This window comes from Plectrocnemia conspersa, unplaced genomic scaffold (assembly GCF_051122295.1).
Source record: "Plectrocnemia conspersa isolate PC_06_02 unplaced genomic scaffold, ASM5112229v1 ptg000002l, whole genome shotgun sequence".
NCBI lineage: Eukaryota > Metazoa > Arthropoda > Insecta > Trichoptera > Polycentropodidae > Plectrocnemia > Plectrocnemia conspersa.
In genome coordinates this window covers 2,332,147-2,348,316 of record NW_028277166.1, presented here as the reverse complement: position 1 = coordinate 2,348,316, position 16,170 = coordinate 2,332,147, and the positions used below count along the sequence as shown (strand labels likewise).

The following is a 16,170-nucleotide window of genomic DNA, read 5'->3' as shown; positions in this document are numbered from 1 at the left end:
ATAAAATTATTCTCAAATGAACCGTGTCTTTTTGATGAGCTTATCACCCGTCATTTCAGTATAAACAATTTATTTTTGGATATCTTAACATCAAATCTTTTGACAGAAAATAAGATCAGATCTAAACTTATGATTTGTTCAAGTGCACAGAGATAGATGAAATCTGGAATTAAACCAGTCATCAATACGATCAATTTTATGATGTGTCATGAATATGAATTTGTGACTGTCAAAATGTCGATATGTTACGAATAATTTTTTTATTTATTTATTTAACAGCTTAAGCCTAAAACTGCTTGTCATATAACGCTCACAATTATAAGGTTGAGTTAAATAAAGAACTAAAATTAAAGAAAAGAAAAATGTACACAATGTTGGCAAATTTAGTGCTACCCTGGCAACACCGAAGCGAAGCGTCAGTAAAATTACAAAACGAAAACCAGTTTTCTGCCTGTTGGCGCCTCGCTTATCGATGTATAATTATAAACATATTTTTATGTCATGTAATAATTTATCCGCTCAATGTAATCAATCTTGTTTTTTTAGGGAAAAACTGAAACATAATACGGAGCAGGCCAAATATCAATTTGGGATTTGCAGAGGGTACCGTTAGTCAGAGAACTGTAAATAAGCTTCAAAACATGTATTGAAATCGAGTTTGCAACTAGGGAAATTATGCATTGATCATTTTTCATTTCTTAAAGAAAATCATTACCTGTAATGAGAAATGGATTTTCCACGGGAATTTAAAGAATCAGGCCTATGCTTAGACAGCTAAGAATCTCCGAAACTAAGTTGGCACGTGAAAAAAAATTATAGTGTAGTATTAACTTGGAAGAATTATTCATCAATCGTTTCTTATATAAGAAGAGATTATAACAACGAAATGATATTGTAGGGAAATTTAAACCACACATAAAAATTAAACTATAAAGCATTCGATGATAAACAGACTTAGATAAATACTGCTACATTATAATGCGAGACCTAATCCATCACTAATTACTGTTACAAAATTAAACGACTTAGGTTTGGAAATTTCGGCTCATTTCCCATATTTCCCTGATCTACAGATTATCACATTTTTATAAATATGAAATTTTCTTCTTCGTAATATGAAATTTTAAAGCCTTTGACGACTTTACTACTTCTTACAAACATAATTTTTATAAATGAAGCATATTTTGATTAATAAAATTGTAGTTAAAACATGCCACTTCATATTGAACAACCTAATATTAAGTTAATATTAATTGACAAGTAGAAATTTCCATTTGCGAATATTACCATAAACTGTTTCAGACCTTGACCTCGCATAAGAAAACTTCACATTGAATTAGATGTGCATCGTACGTTGAAATTCAACAACGTTCACACAATCACGTTTTCGTTGAGGTAAAGTTAAACTGATTCTCATGCGTAAACAAAGTAAAATTTACCATAGTACGTGAAAATTTTAAAATGTTAGCAAAGTCACGTCGAAGATGGTTAGAGGAGATAAAGCTATGATGAGTCCACATATTTGTATTAGATATTAATTATTATCTAACTGTAGGTTCGGCCTCATCAAAAGGCAACGTTTCAGGGTTGAGCATTCTGAAATTTCGAAATGAGGACATCGTTATATAATATATCTAGTCGTACAAGAATGCGATAAAAGAAAACGCAACTGCCATGTTAGGGATTATCACATCACTCTTGATTTACAATTTTAATATTTTCACATCACTATCGTGACGGACCTTATCTCTTGGCTGTTTTCGGTCTTGATTTTCCACAGCTAAAGCTCCTATATGGACATTGTAAACAAGATACTTTTTGAAGATATAAAAGATGTAATTGTGTGATAGATGATATTCAATAAATAACTGACATTTTACATTCAACATCATCATAGATAATATGCAGCAAAAATGACACGGAAATCAAGTAATGAAGGCTAGGAATAAAATTAAGATACACATATTGAATTATCCATGGTTTTAATGTTAAATCTAAAAATTGAATAATCCCTTAGTATTTAAAAATTTAAATATGAAAATATATTATAACTATAATAGCATTAACACTTTAATAATATTTTTGTAAAAACACATAAAATATATGTATCATATATAACTATTTTTAATTCAATGATCAATAGTGAAATTATATATTTATTAATGAAACATCATAAAATCAGATATGCACATTTTTTTTGCTTATCTGTTATTTTTTAATACATAAAGATTGTTAGAGTAGCAAATCGTTAAATAACATCAATCTATCAATATTATTAAAAATAAACTAATTATCATTTTTGATTTGCTGATATGCTAAAAATTTTAAAAATACGAAATTTCTCTCTAGAATTGCATTATCAGTTTATTTACACATATATAAAACACAAGATTAGATATATTTATGGTGAAATATTTTACTATTTAATTAATAAAAATCATGAATGCAATACATTATGTAATATTAAAAAAATGTGAAATAAAAATAAATATTTAGTCTAAAAATTTAAAATCAACCTAAAAATTGCAAAAATAAAAAAATCTTTTTAACGATTTTTTGTATATAAGAATAATTATTTTATTAATTCGATATTTATAATATTTAAAAGAGTGACTAATTAATTATATTTATTACATGTTTCACCTTAATCAAGTTTTTGTCTTTATTACTGTCTCTAGAAATCAACAATTCTCTTACCTTCTTATACGAAATTCTCGATTTTTATAAACCAAAATTTTAATATCATGCATCTCAATGTTTTTCAATGAAAACATCGGATTGCGCCTCTATAAAGTCGTGATGTATAAACTTCTTATATAGTTTGCAAATAGTTTCAACAATTATTTTTATTACGATTTTAATGGCGAAAAATTCAGTCACACGCCAAACGAGTGATCCTGATAAAGTGATAAATTTAATATAGGTGTCAGATTGAATCACATTCTTGACAGTAATAAAGTTTTTAATGGAATTAAGTCAAAGAGTTTTCGTAAAAAAATATTTATTTAATAATAATAATAGCTAGCAGCTTTGACAAATTATACGCAGGTTTATTTTGATCAAATAGCCCTCTTTTTCACGCCCTTGGACATTGCAACTAGCATATTTATATACGCTTTGTTCCTTATTATTGGACTTGAGAGGATGGGGTGGTCAGCCGTAATGACTTGTGAGCCATAAATTGTTTATACTTGCTTATTTATATTTTGAGTAAGAGGATATAATTATGGAAGTAAATATCCATAATTATTTGCGGTTTTTATGGTGCGTGTTAAATGAGTTAAAAATTAAAACGTGTAATATTTTTACTAGATCATATATTATCTATCTTTTCCTACAACTATTCTCCACGTGTTAATCGATTTATTTTTATATCTGATTCGGAAATAACGTATTTTTGGAAGCAAAAAATTATTTAATGTCGTTTTTTATATCCGTTTCGGTAAAATATTTCTTTCCACTTAAAAAAACTGCAAACATATTGTTTGGAGGAAAGTGGGTGAGAAATAAGTCTAGAGAGAATTTTATTCGATTATATTGAAATATTCGTTAATTTATATAAATGTATACATTTTTGCAAATGTAAGAAAAAAATCGCAAAACCAAAAAAATAAAGAAATATAATTAATGTTAGATCTAATATTAAATATTTTTTGTAAAAAATTGCTAACATAAAATAATTGAACAAATATAGATAAATAATCGATATTTTACTATTAATTAAAGTATTTATTATTTATCAGAAAAACAAAATCTATTGTATTGTTACAATTCGTGAGATAAAATACTAAACAATTAATGCTAATGTTTTATTTCATATACCTAATGCTTTTAAAATTTAACAGCATTTTATACCAAATACATTTTAAATAAAATTATTTTATTAAAACAATATTTTTTAGATTTTAATGCATTTATTATAAGTGCAAATATGTAAATGAATATAATTTTTTTTAAGAGCTGCAACGAATTCGCTATAATGTAATTTATATTATATATCAAATACAGTAAATAAATATTCTGTTATATAAATAAATATTCAAATAATCCAATCTAATCGATTAAAAATTAAAAATACCAGTTTAGTAAATTAAAATCAGGTCTGTCATCTGGTACAGACTAAATTTGTAAAACGAAAGTGACGCAATATTCAAACTTTTATTTTATTTTATTTTAATTACAAATCTGACCATCATTACTATGGGTCATGATGGCCATTATACAAACAAAAATCACCATCCCACATACATTTTGCCAAAAATATCCTTGTGTTTGTTAAGCTCGTTAAGAATCTGGGTGACTCGTGCAAGAAGCGCTGACGTTCTGGCCGCAACGGGTAAGAATAAGGAACGCGATCGCGACTCTATCGATCGACCACATCCAGGTCTTTCTGTGAAGAGAGTGAATACTGATTACATGAAACACTTTCAGGTAATCAGTATATAAATAATATTCACAATTATTAATTGCTGCATGTATGCCGTTAATAAAGAGAAAAAAGAGAAGAGACCTAAATTGGAATCACGATTCCCATAGCTAACTTTACATGCTTTGGAGTGCTGCAAGGATAAAATCTCGGTTCATTGCTAATTCTTATGTTATTAAATAAACTAATAAAGAGTTCGTTTACTCTATCTTCTTAAAATTGTCTGATGATTTAAAAACATTTTTTTTAAATCATCAGCGACTAATCGTAGATCCAATAAAAAGATATTAGCGTTGGACAGGCAAGATGCGAGCGAGCGGCAGCGAGCGAAAGTTGTTCAGAACCGTGAACACTCCATGAATAACTCTCTGCAACGAATCTATTTAAAAGAATGATTATATTAATCAACATCAAGATTTATCTTATATAAATGGTTTAAATACCTATTAAATATAAAAATTATTTATTTTTAATAATTTTACAAATACCGAACAGTGATTGTAAAATTATTGTATCTACTGTAACTGAAGTTAATTGACTGCTGTATGACTCTTTTTTTTCCTAATTCGACTATGTCTAACTGCAGGTCTCTGTTTTTGCCCTAGAACACGCTCAGGTGATGCGATTTTGCACTCAGCCCAACTTTAGTGACACAACCTGTTGAATGAAGTACGTATATTTATAGATGTCTTTCATATTTTGTACAAAGACTTTGATAACTTTTGAATCGAAAATTCATTTGTTTATAATAAAAATATTTTGTTTTAGACATTAAAAAAATAGAAACAGTGTCATTGTGTAATGTTATAAATATACTACGGAAGTATTACTATTGGTACAAACATTAACATGATAATTATTTATCTAAGTTAAAAATGTACGTACCTACTTCGTGTCTCGGGGTCCATTCGTCATTAGTTCCCCCTCCCGTTTCCGTGATTCGTTATCACTGCACATCTTACCACGTGCCACAAATCATTAAAGCTGATTTAAATTCGCGCAGACAATGATTTGTCATTATTTACGTGATGTAGTTCATCTGAACAGGTACCGCGCCAACAGTGTGACCAGAAAGCTTCGCTGAAAAATAAACGTGTCACAATAAAATGGCATACAGTGATTAGTGTTGTGTGTGAGAAGCAAGGACCGTAACTAATTATTTAGTGAAATTTAAATAAAATAAAAATATATACAATAAAATCGCGCGTGATTTAATATTTAAAAGTTAAGATGGGTAAGATTGAAATTTTTGGGTTTTTATCAAAAAAATCTTCAAAAACTTTATGACGACAAAATTTTAGGTCTCGACTTTTTGGAGGGTGAAGGAGCAGATTTTGAAAATGCCATTACAGCGACTAGTAAGTTTTTTTATCTATTTAATGATTTATCAAATTTTTCATTGACAAATTAATACAGAAAGTGTTATCATTCTTGACGCGAACAAATCTGATTGGGTCTTGGCCTAACTTAAGGTGAATGCTTAAACCGATTGACAGTACATTGCCATCAATGATTTAATTCAGTTAGAGAATTTCTGCATATCAATAATTAATTTGTTATATCCTTTCTCATGAACTTCATAATAATTTATTATTCATTGTTAATTATGTGCTAAGTACATTTAGTTAAGGGAATTTCTTTTTTAAATTCACTAAAATGTTTTCGACAGTAAAAAAATAAATTAAATTTGCATTTTTGCTAAAAATTTGAATCATACATATAGAGTTTCAGAAATTACAAAAAAAAACTAATAAAACAGTAATCATTCTAAAAAGTATCATAGCTTTTGCAATACAAAAAAAATAATTGTCAAAAAATTAAGTAAAATAAATATCTTAACCTTTTCTACTAATTTGTTATTTTAATATAACAACGCAATTATACATACACAATTTTTTTCTTATAAAGTTTAATATGTATTAAAAACTAAAAAATATCTTTTTCTTATAAAGTTTAAAAACTAAAAATATTAATTAATTTAAAAAAATAAATTAATTAATATTTTTTATTATAATTATAAAATATAAAATAAAATATTCATTGTTACAGTTTTATTATCAATAAAAATATACTAATATCCATTTTAAATTTGCTGACTAACTTTATTTAAAAAAATATTTTAAGTTAAAAATATAGATATATTTGTTTAAATTTACCGCCGATTTTTTAACTTTTTTTAAATAAGCGATTCAAAACATAAGTATATTTTTACGCAAATATTATTTACCCTAAAAATCTCATAATAATGAAAATAATCATATTATATATTCCGTATAAAATCAAAATATATAATATACATAGAGTTGACATTTTGTGTTTTTTACCGAAAATATTCAAATAAAAAAATCTACTGGGTCTGTAAATAAATAAACGACTGCTTTTCTCGGGCTTCTAAGGGTCGTGTTAGTCGATTCGGCGTAGCTCTCCTTGGTGGCAGTTTGTCTGAAGTTTCGTTCCGAGTAAAAAGTGAAGTGATAGCTTTATGGTCAAGATTTCATTTAAGAGCCTGAATAAAGTGGTAAAATTTATTTAGTACTGCATAGTAATGTCTGATTGAGAATTGTGGGAATTCTAACGACGCTTCCATTCCTAACAAAGTGAAAGGCTATTTTTTACAAAATGATTATCTAGATTTTTAACATTATTTATATAATTTTAGAATTCGGCAAATTTCACTACAAGTTACTAGCAGTATGTGGTTTAATTTATGCAAATACTGCCATCGGAATCACAATAGTGTCATTCGTATTACCAGCGGCAACATGCGACTTCAAGATGACGTCAGAAGATAAGGGAATATTGACGGCGACTCCTATGTTAGGTAAGATTTTTTATCTTCTTTATATTTTGATATTTATTTATTAATAATTGTATTTTATTTTTATATAGGAATGGTAATCGGTTCATATTTTTGGGGATGTTTAGCTGACACAAAAGGCAGAAGGGTAGTTCTCATAGCAACCCTTTATCTGGATGCTATGTGTGGCTTTGCATCGTCAGTATCGCAGTATTTTGCACTCTTCTGCTTCTTCAGGTTCTTCAATGGATTTGCGTAAGTTTTCCTAAGCACTACGGTATTTAAAATATTTTTGTCCACTTGAACATATTTTTTATTGTTCACCTAAAATCTATTACCATGATTGTCAAATCACAGATTAATAAGCTTCTCAAGCATTTAAATTTATTAAGTAATTTTATTGCTTATTAAATATAAGATGTAATTAATGTATTTTTATGTAATTCCGTGGAGAGATATCAGATTTTTAAATAGGTAAAATAACATAATATCATTATTATCTATTTGAAGCACAGGTTTTCATTTATTTTATAGTTCATTGCCAGATTTTTACAGAAAATTTAAGAAATATTGAATTTTTTTTCAAAACATATATTAACTAATTATCGCGTGATTTTGAAGTAACATTAAAACGTTAAAACCGTTTCCAGTAATGGATCAAAATAAAAATAAAAATTGCATTAAAATCTAAAGATTCATTCTGGAGATAATAGTGTATAAACATACGAACACATTTCTAATTTTATATTTGTAAAGAATACCCATTGATCATATTTTATTTTAAATTCACAGAGTCGCTGGAGCCATGGGAATATGTTTCCCATACCTGGGAGAATTCCAACCGACCAAATACAGAGAGAAGATACTGTGTTGGATGGAAATGTTCTGGACAGTCGGAATTATCATTTTGCCATGTTTGTTCAACTTTTTTATTTTTTAATATCATTATCAGCTTATTAACATCGTTCATTTTTCTTGTACAAAGAACAAACAAACCAATGCACTTGTAAATGGATTGTAACGCGGTTTGTCGCACTGGTTTAGTAACCGATTTTTGGTGTTCTATTTCAACTTCCATCAGCATACAGAAAATATACACATTATAACTTTATGAAACTAGAATTTGACGCTGAATCTCGAAATGTCAATAGAACAATCTTAGTGGAAAAAAAAGTTTCTCAGATACTTTTATATTAGGATTTATAATATATAAATTCCAAATCATTATATCCCAAAAGAAAGCGTACGGCGATTAAGAAGTAGAAGTGTGTTATGAAAGTAAGTGTCGTGAGTCGTGAGTACACTATATTTGCGTTTATACTCTCTTTGTAAATAAATTAAGTGCTTTTGTTCTTTTCTAATCTCGACCATTAAGCCAATGCGACGATTTTGGGCGTAAACAGACCATGTTGTTGTCTGTTACTTTTTTTATAATAGAAATCTTTAGTGTAACGGTCGTATTTTAAGTAGATGTATAATAGATTTGCCAACGCTGTCACTGGGCACATGGAATTTGAGTACCTGCTAGTCACATTCTACCGGATTGTCGGCACTTTGTATTTGTATAGACATATACTGTTCTAAGTTTATGTTTATTTAAAAGGTACATATGAAATTGATTCTATCCTAATCCATCAAAATCTTCAATTGTCACATGCGCTTGTATAACGCCGGCGTGACGAATAAGCTTGTTCTGTAAATCGCAAATATTTAAAACAATTAGTATTTTAATTAATATTTATAAAAATATAAATAAATTAAATTGTTCGAATATATAAAAAAAAACAGATTAGATTTCTGTATAAAAATGTGTGTAAAAAAATATTTTAATAACATTGCCATTTTTAATATATAAAAATATATATTAAATAAGACTCGACCACGTTGCGTTCACCAACTGTGATTATCCAGGTTAGAATAGATCAACACTATCCGAGAGTGTGCTTGAAAAAACCCTATTTATTAGTTAGAATCTTCGTTTCTGGCTTGTTGCAAAATCATTAAGAAAGTGCCTTCTCGTGTTTACACGCTGACGCAACTCAATATTTCAATATTTTTTTGCTTATACATATCTAATACTATCTACTACTCTATGATCTACATTTAATTTATATTCTATATTTGCACGACAGAGTTTGGTTTTAATTATTCAGCATGATGTTATAAGACATAGTTCAGGAGACATAAAATATAATGATACTTATATTAATCACTAATTCTAATCTTCCAGCCACTATAGAAATGAAAAAACTTTGGAGTTCAAAAGAGATTCGAGCTTAGAACATTAAATTATTAATCATCGACTTGCAGCACTGATCTATCGTTAGATATAACACATGATTTGCAGCTCTTTTTAAGTATTTTATGTTGAGCTGATAACAAATTCTAACAACTTGGAAGCATTTAAATGCGGTATACTATAATAAAACACCCAAATCGGTTACTAAATCAGTATAATGAAGCAAGTTACTAATGATTTCGCATTTAGATCATACACAAATATTGTTTTTATAATTTTAACATACATTTTTTAAATCTAAATAATTTACAGTGATAGCTTGGGGCATCATACCGATAGAACATATGAGAATTCAAAACAACTACTTCATCTTCGACTCTTGGAACTTGTTCGTTGCCGTGTGTGCAGTGCCTAGCTTACTCTTAGGCACATGGTTGTTCGCCTTCCCGGAGAGTCCGAAGTTCATGATGGAATGCGGTGACTACGACGATGCTCTAAACGTTCTCAAGAAAATATATGAACAAAACTCCGGCGACTCCATGGACAATTATCCGGTTAGTTAACATACTATTACCAATAATGTATCTGTAAAAAACGCAACGAAGAATACTTAACACACATTATATGATCTCCCATGCCCCTACTACACAATAAACCGACCTTCACAAATGATGTTTAGTACCATGAGTTTAGTATCTTAATTCCTATCCACCAGAAGATACAGTTAGACGATCAAGTACAGGATACTGGTAGAAATCTTTCTTTATCTATTAATCTGATTAAATATGTAACTTCTAGCTCGTCATCGTTATGATATTATTATTAGATTAGCAGTCATGACTTAACATATTAACATACCTTAACAAAAGCACTACTAAATTCTTTAGTTTGATACTTATATATATATATATACTGTAATATTTCTTAGATGTTATGTTATGCTATTTCATTTCAGGTCAATGTGCGATAAACTAATTGTATATGAAGGTGCTATAGAATATTAATCATATAGCAGAGGCTTTATATTATAACATCAAGTGTTATTTTTCTGATAAAATGAGCTTTTTACATTATATTTTTCTACATATTTACCAACCAACTTACTTCTATTTATATCAAGATCAAATAAATCAGCATACGGTTCATATAAAGTCCATGCAATAAGAATCAATGTCGAGATTGTTTTCAATATATGTATAATAGTATATGTATTTATAGTAAATCTTTCGTTGCAAAATAATATACTTCAGTAAATAATAGGTTACAATAGTTTTAACACAGTCAACAACTACTAAATAAGTAATGCGGCAGCAAACTGAAACCAGTCTGTAAATCTGTGACATATATTTAATAAATTATTAGCTATTATTATATCTTACAGGCAATAGACGTCTAACTTTATTTTATTTTAATAATTTACCACGATATTCAATGTATGATTAGAAAAATCTGGAAAAGCTGTGTGATTATATAATAATCAATAATTCTGATCTCCTTGACAAAATTAGAGTCTATGTGGAATTCAAACACGGATCTTTCAGGTATTATTTACCGACTCATACCACTAGTCTATTATGCTAGTATGATAATTGCAATGGAAAGAATAAAAACTTATGTTTATCTATAACACTACTTATTTTATGTATAATGATAACGTATTAACAAAAACAGCTTATTGTCACCATACATAAATGACAATATCTAAACTAAATTTATCCAATTAATTGCCAAATTTTATGATTTGTTTTCATTAAATTGCATTTATTTGCAATATGCTTAAGAAACAGTTCATTCATAGAAAAGTGAACACCGAAGGCAATTTAGTGTCTAAAGGTTGATTTAATGGTCATGTTGACAAAAATAATTTAAGAAAACATGTATTTAATTATATTTTAACACAAAAGAAGTCCTGGATGTGAATAGACTGAGAATAAATAACAATAAAAATGTACCTCCATGTTTAGAATTGACAAAAATATAACTTTCACATTCAAAACATCTCTTAAAAGTCAAACAACCTACGTTATGTTTTCAAGGACGAAATGTATAAATACTAAAACAATTAAAAATAAGAGTACTATCAAAATATAAAACATATTTTAAGATTATCGTTAAGTTGTTATTCTTTGATGGTTTTACAACAGATACTATGTTAATGAATATAATATGCATACTTAATTTGATACTAATTCATTATTTTTGTGATATAAGGTCAAGAGCTTACGCGAGAAGGTACGTTCGATATCGACGGTGTCTAGCAACGGTGATCCAGAGAAGCCAAAGTCTGTACGGAGTCTTAGTATCCGTAAGCCCAAAGACTTACATAGGCTCTTCAGTGAGATATGGGAACAGACAAAGGCTCTTTGCAAGCCGCCTCATAGAAAATATACTATTTTGACGTGCTTGATACAATTTGGTCTAACAACAAGGTAAAAATTTATGTTTAGTAAAACTAAACATCTATAAAAAGTTCATTGTTTTATCTTTAATGTATTTAAAACCTTTAAAGAGACATATTATCCTGTTAGCTTTTATATAGTTCCGTATCTTTGAAGATTGTATACTATAAAATCAAGTATTGTACCATTATCTTATGATTTATATTAATATAATTTTTATCATACATGATAAGTTATCTTTGAAGGTATGTATATATTTAAATAATTAGCTTAATAAGTGACTTATTTCTTAATATATCTCACATTTTTTTATCTATTAAATATTTTAGCACTAATAACATAGTCGTATCTACCACTAAACTTAGTCTTATTGAAATGTTTCTCTCTCGTTATAATTAAATATGAACATTTAGTAGTGCAAGAATTTATTTTTTACTTTTATATTGTTTATTATAAAGAAACATTACTAGGCAAATGTACCTTTAGTCTAGTAATGTAATAACAATTGACGTATTGTTAGCGTACCTTTATATTGCTATATATCATAAATCTGGGAATATATAGATAAATATTTGATTTATATTTTATTTAGTTATGTATAATATATGTATATATATATATATATTTAAAAAATGAAGATATTTAAATTTAAAGTCAAATTTTTAACATCAAATTGGCATATCTTGAATTATTTATATTGTAACACAAAAAATCAACATTCAACTATTAAGTCATTAATTTATGTTTTAAAAAGCTTAAATGTCTCTCTTGAACTAATCATACAATATTTTTAGTAGTACAAGTTTATAATGGATATTGAAGAAAAACATGGGTTTTATGTATATACTCTATTCAGAAATCACAGTGAGTAGGCAGCATTTAACAAAATAATTTAGTTTGTCTACTTTCCCTTAATCTCATTCAGTATGGACGTCTTTTTAAAGATGTGTATATTTGAGAATACAGTTTCTTTTGACATATGTATTTTATTGCTGTTGTTTAGTTTTTATATTATAAGAAATAGATAACATAATATATATATTAACGACTATTGAATACAAACATTATGAATTAAAATAGCTTAAATATTGGTTATATGTATGTATTGTAACATATGAATGTAACGTAACATATGTAAAGTTTAGAATCAATACCAAAACCATATCATTCAGAGTTTTGTCAGTCAGGTTTAAAAACTGATCTGCTCTACATTTCTGCATTTATGGTAAATAACACCATTATACTTGTATGATATCAAATTTAGATATACATATATGCAACAAATGTATTATACTTATTGCCAGTTTTAATATATAATATTTTAATATATACTTATCCCTTAGAGTTGACGTCGTCAACGTTACATCTCAGCTCTATCTGCATGTTTAATGAATTCTTGGGTTGTGCTGCATTTATATAAATGATATTTCTAATTGTAAACATATATTATTATTTCTGTAATTTTTCATCTATACTATTCGTTTGCAGTTATTACACACTGATGGTGTGGTTCCCTGAATTATTCAACCGTTTCGAAGAGTTTGAAGAGGCGTTTCCAAACGCCACGGCTTCGGTATGCGAGGTATCCTCCATCATTCTGAAACCGGACGGAGAAGACATATTCTGTGGAGATCCAATCAAAGAGTCCGTCTACCTCCACACATTGATCATCGGCCTGGCGTGCATTCCGACCAGTCTCTGGTTACCGTTATGCGTTCATCGGCTCGGCTCCAAATTCTTCTTGAGTGAGTTTAAATGTGTCATTTCAGAGAAGCCATACAAATGCAGCTTAACATAAGCGCGTTGCATCATTATCCACCCTAAATTAAACCGACCCGTCTAATGTGTTTTTTTTCTAGTTTTCAGCTTAGTAGTAGCTGGCGGCGTCACTATCGGATTATACTTTGTGGAGAATGCTAATCAAAACTTGATTTTGTCATGCGTCTTTGAAGCTCTGACGTCATTAGGAATCAGTCTTTTGTACTGTGTCTTGGTAGATCTATTCCCAACTAACTTAAGGTATTGAAATTTATATTGAAATATCATTTAATGATTAGTGTTGTAAAGTGACAGTCGCTAGCTTAATGCATTACAACAATGTAGCAATTTACATCAAGGAGTAGTAAATTTTAAAACATTGTTGTTGGCCGCTTTCCTAGCCGTCAGGGCGAAACCATTGTCAATCTCGGCAATATGGCGCAGTGGGGAGTACATAACCATTGTTTTTAGCGTGGTGTCGTTATTCTAAACTAGTAACAGTATTTGTTTTCAAAAATGAATATAAGAGTTTAAATTATTTTGTATATGTTACAGTGAATGGGTATTTATAAGTTAATTTTATTGAATTAACCTGTTTCAGTGAAATCATTTTCACCCGTAGATATGTATTTCTAATAGCGAAAATACAATTTGCCAGTTGCGAAACGTTTATTTGCTAGAAATATAATTTCACTAACTAGGCAAGTGAAAATATATTTAACAATTGCTTTATAATATCACTGGGCAATGTCAATCAAACTGTGTTGTTACATGTACGTTTGGAACAATTTTGCCTTAACATGTGATGTGTCGTCCTACTGTCATTGAAATTAAATGTGTCATTTGCTGTTCAAAGCAAACCGAACCTAAACGAATTGATCAAACCCAGTTTAACCCAATGAAAGTCCAAAAACTATAGTTAATTTTAAAACTTTCAAAGTGTTTAATTGGGTTTGATTAAATCGCTTAGGTTAGACTTGGGTTTAAACATTTTGGCCTTAACAGGTGATGTGTCACCCTACAGCTATTTAATAAGTGGCGTTCACAACTGTCAGTTGAAAACGCCTACTTACGTCGCTTTTTTACACGTTTCATGCCTGTATATAATTTCACTAGGACCTGTCAGATAAATAATATTTTAACTAGCACAAATATATACCTTCCGGTGAAAATGTACTTTTATATTATTTTACGGAAATGCCATTAAAAATATACATGAGTATTTCTCAATTTCTGTGTACTAGCTATATTGCCTCAAAGTTTTTTTGCAGACGGGTGGCAATTACACACAAATTGCGCCATTGCAGTAAGTATTGTTTTTTATTGAGCGATACATGGTTTACATTTAAGTTACATATTTAATGAAAGATATAAAGGAGTGATCGGCGGATGAGGCACTTTCGGTCATCAAACTGCCGTTGCGATCCGGCAAAGAATATGCAGCCCTCCACCGCCGTCACGTCAATGTTAGCAAAGAGCCGCCTAATTTTGGCCATAATTATAAATAAATAAATATGCCCCCACAGTTTTTATTACGTTTATTTTATATATGAATATTGTCAACAATTTTTTAACGTATACGACGCTAGTAACACTATGTATGAATACTAAGTTAAAAACAACTATTATACATTGTGATTATTTATTTAGGGTTATGGCAGCTGCGTTATCTCTAACAGCAGGTCGAGGCGGAGGATTAGTTGGAAACTTAGTCTTTGGATATTTGGTTGATCTTAATTGTATGATACCGATAGTTTTGTTCTCAGCTATGTTGTTTGGTAAGACTCATTAATCATATAGTATTAATATTTTTATTCAAATTTTAATATAATTATTTTATTTTATTTTTTAGTGAGTGGTTTACTATGCTTCCTTCTTCCGCAAACTGGACGTGAAGCATTGGATTAAAATGACACTATCTACTGTGTAGATATCTTAATTGAGCAAAGTATGGTGTAGCACAGCGTCAAGTGTCCGAGTGTACTTTTTTAGCAATATTAGGACGGTTAAAAGGTGTACAGTGTCGCTCAAATGTTTTTTTAAAGAAGTAGCGATGAAGCGCAATTGTCCATATATGTATTTATTTTGTATTACATATGTGTAGTTTTAATTTATTAATTGTTACCATACATAATTATGATTTTTATATAATTATTTAATTGTTCTTAATAGTATTTATCGCAATTTTATTGATTGATATTTTTGAATGAATATTTTCTCGTTATTAAATTTAATTATTTTAATAATAATTATCGATATAATTCAGAGTCACCTTTATATGTATGAAAATAGCAACTAGGTGAAAAAATAAAATATGTAAACCGTATATTGAGAATATATTTTATTTACGTTTAAGGTTTGAGACAATGACCCTTTCAAACGTTACAGATACTCCTGGTGAAGTGATGTTGTCACGAAACAAAAGAAACAAAAAATGAAAGGGTCGCAGTTTAGTTTTATCGTTCGAAACGTTTCCATTGTTCCGGTGCCCAGGTGTTTTTGTAGTCGGAAATGGTTCTACACGGGCGTGTTTAATATAAATTCATGTAAG

At 28.7% G+C, this 16,170-nt stretch overlaps 1 protein-coding gene across 1 annotated transcript; it reads left to right on the top strand.

Annotated features, from left to right (window-relative positions):
• The first annotated feature begins 5,434 nt into the window (after nt 1-5,434).
• LOC148237313 (synaptic vesicle glycoprotein 2B-like) lies at nt 5,435-15,945 on the top strand. The gene is made up of 11 exons (XM_088206069.1): nt 5,435-5,660; nt 5,728-5,784; nt 7,086-7,247; nt 7,316-7,478; nt 8,016-8,137; nt 9,775-10,016; nt 11,674-11,891; nt 13,350-13,606; nt 13,721-13,880; nt 15,270-15,397; nt 15,472-15,945. Exons 1-11 carry the CDS (start codon nt 5,657-5,659, stop codon nt 15,525-15,527), a joined length of 1,569 nt encoding a protein of 522 aa, XP_088062195.1. The 5' UTR covers nt 5,435-5,656; the 3' UTR covers nt 15,528-15,945.
• The last annotated feature ends 225 nt before the right edge of the window (nt 15,946-16,170 follow it).

Coding starts and splice junctions, on each gene's coding strand:
- LOC148237313 (XM_088206069.1), top strand. Junction 5,785..7,085: donor AAATGCCATTACAGCGACTA/GTAAGTTTTTTT, acceptor ATATAATTTTAG/AATTCGGCAAATTTCACTAC. Junction 13,607..13,720: donor CGGCTCCAAATTCTTCTTGA/GTGAGTTTAAAT, acceptor TTTTTTTTCTAG/TTTTCAGCTTAGTAGTAGCT.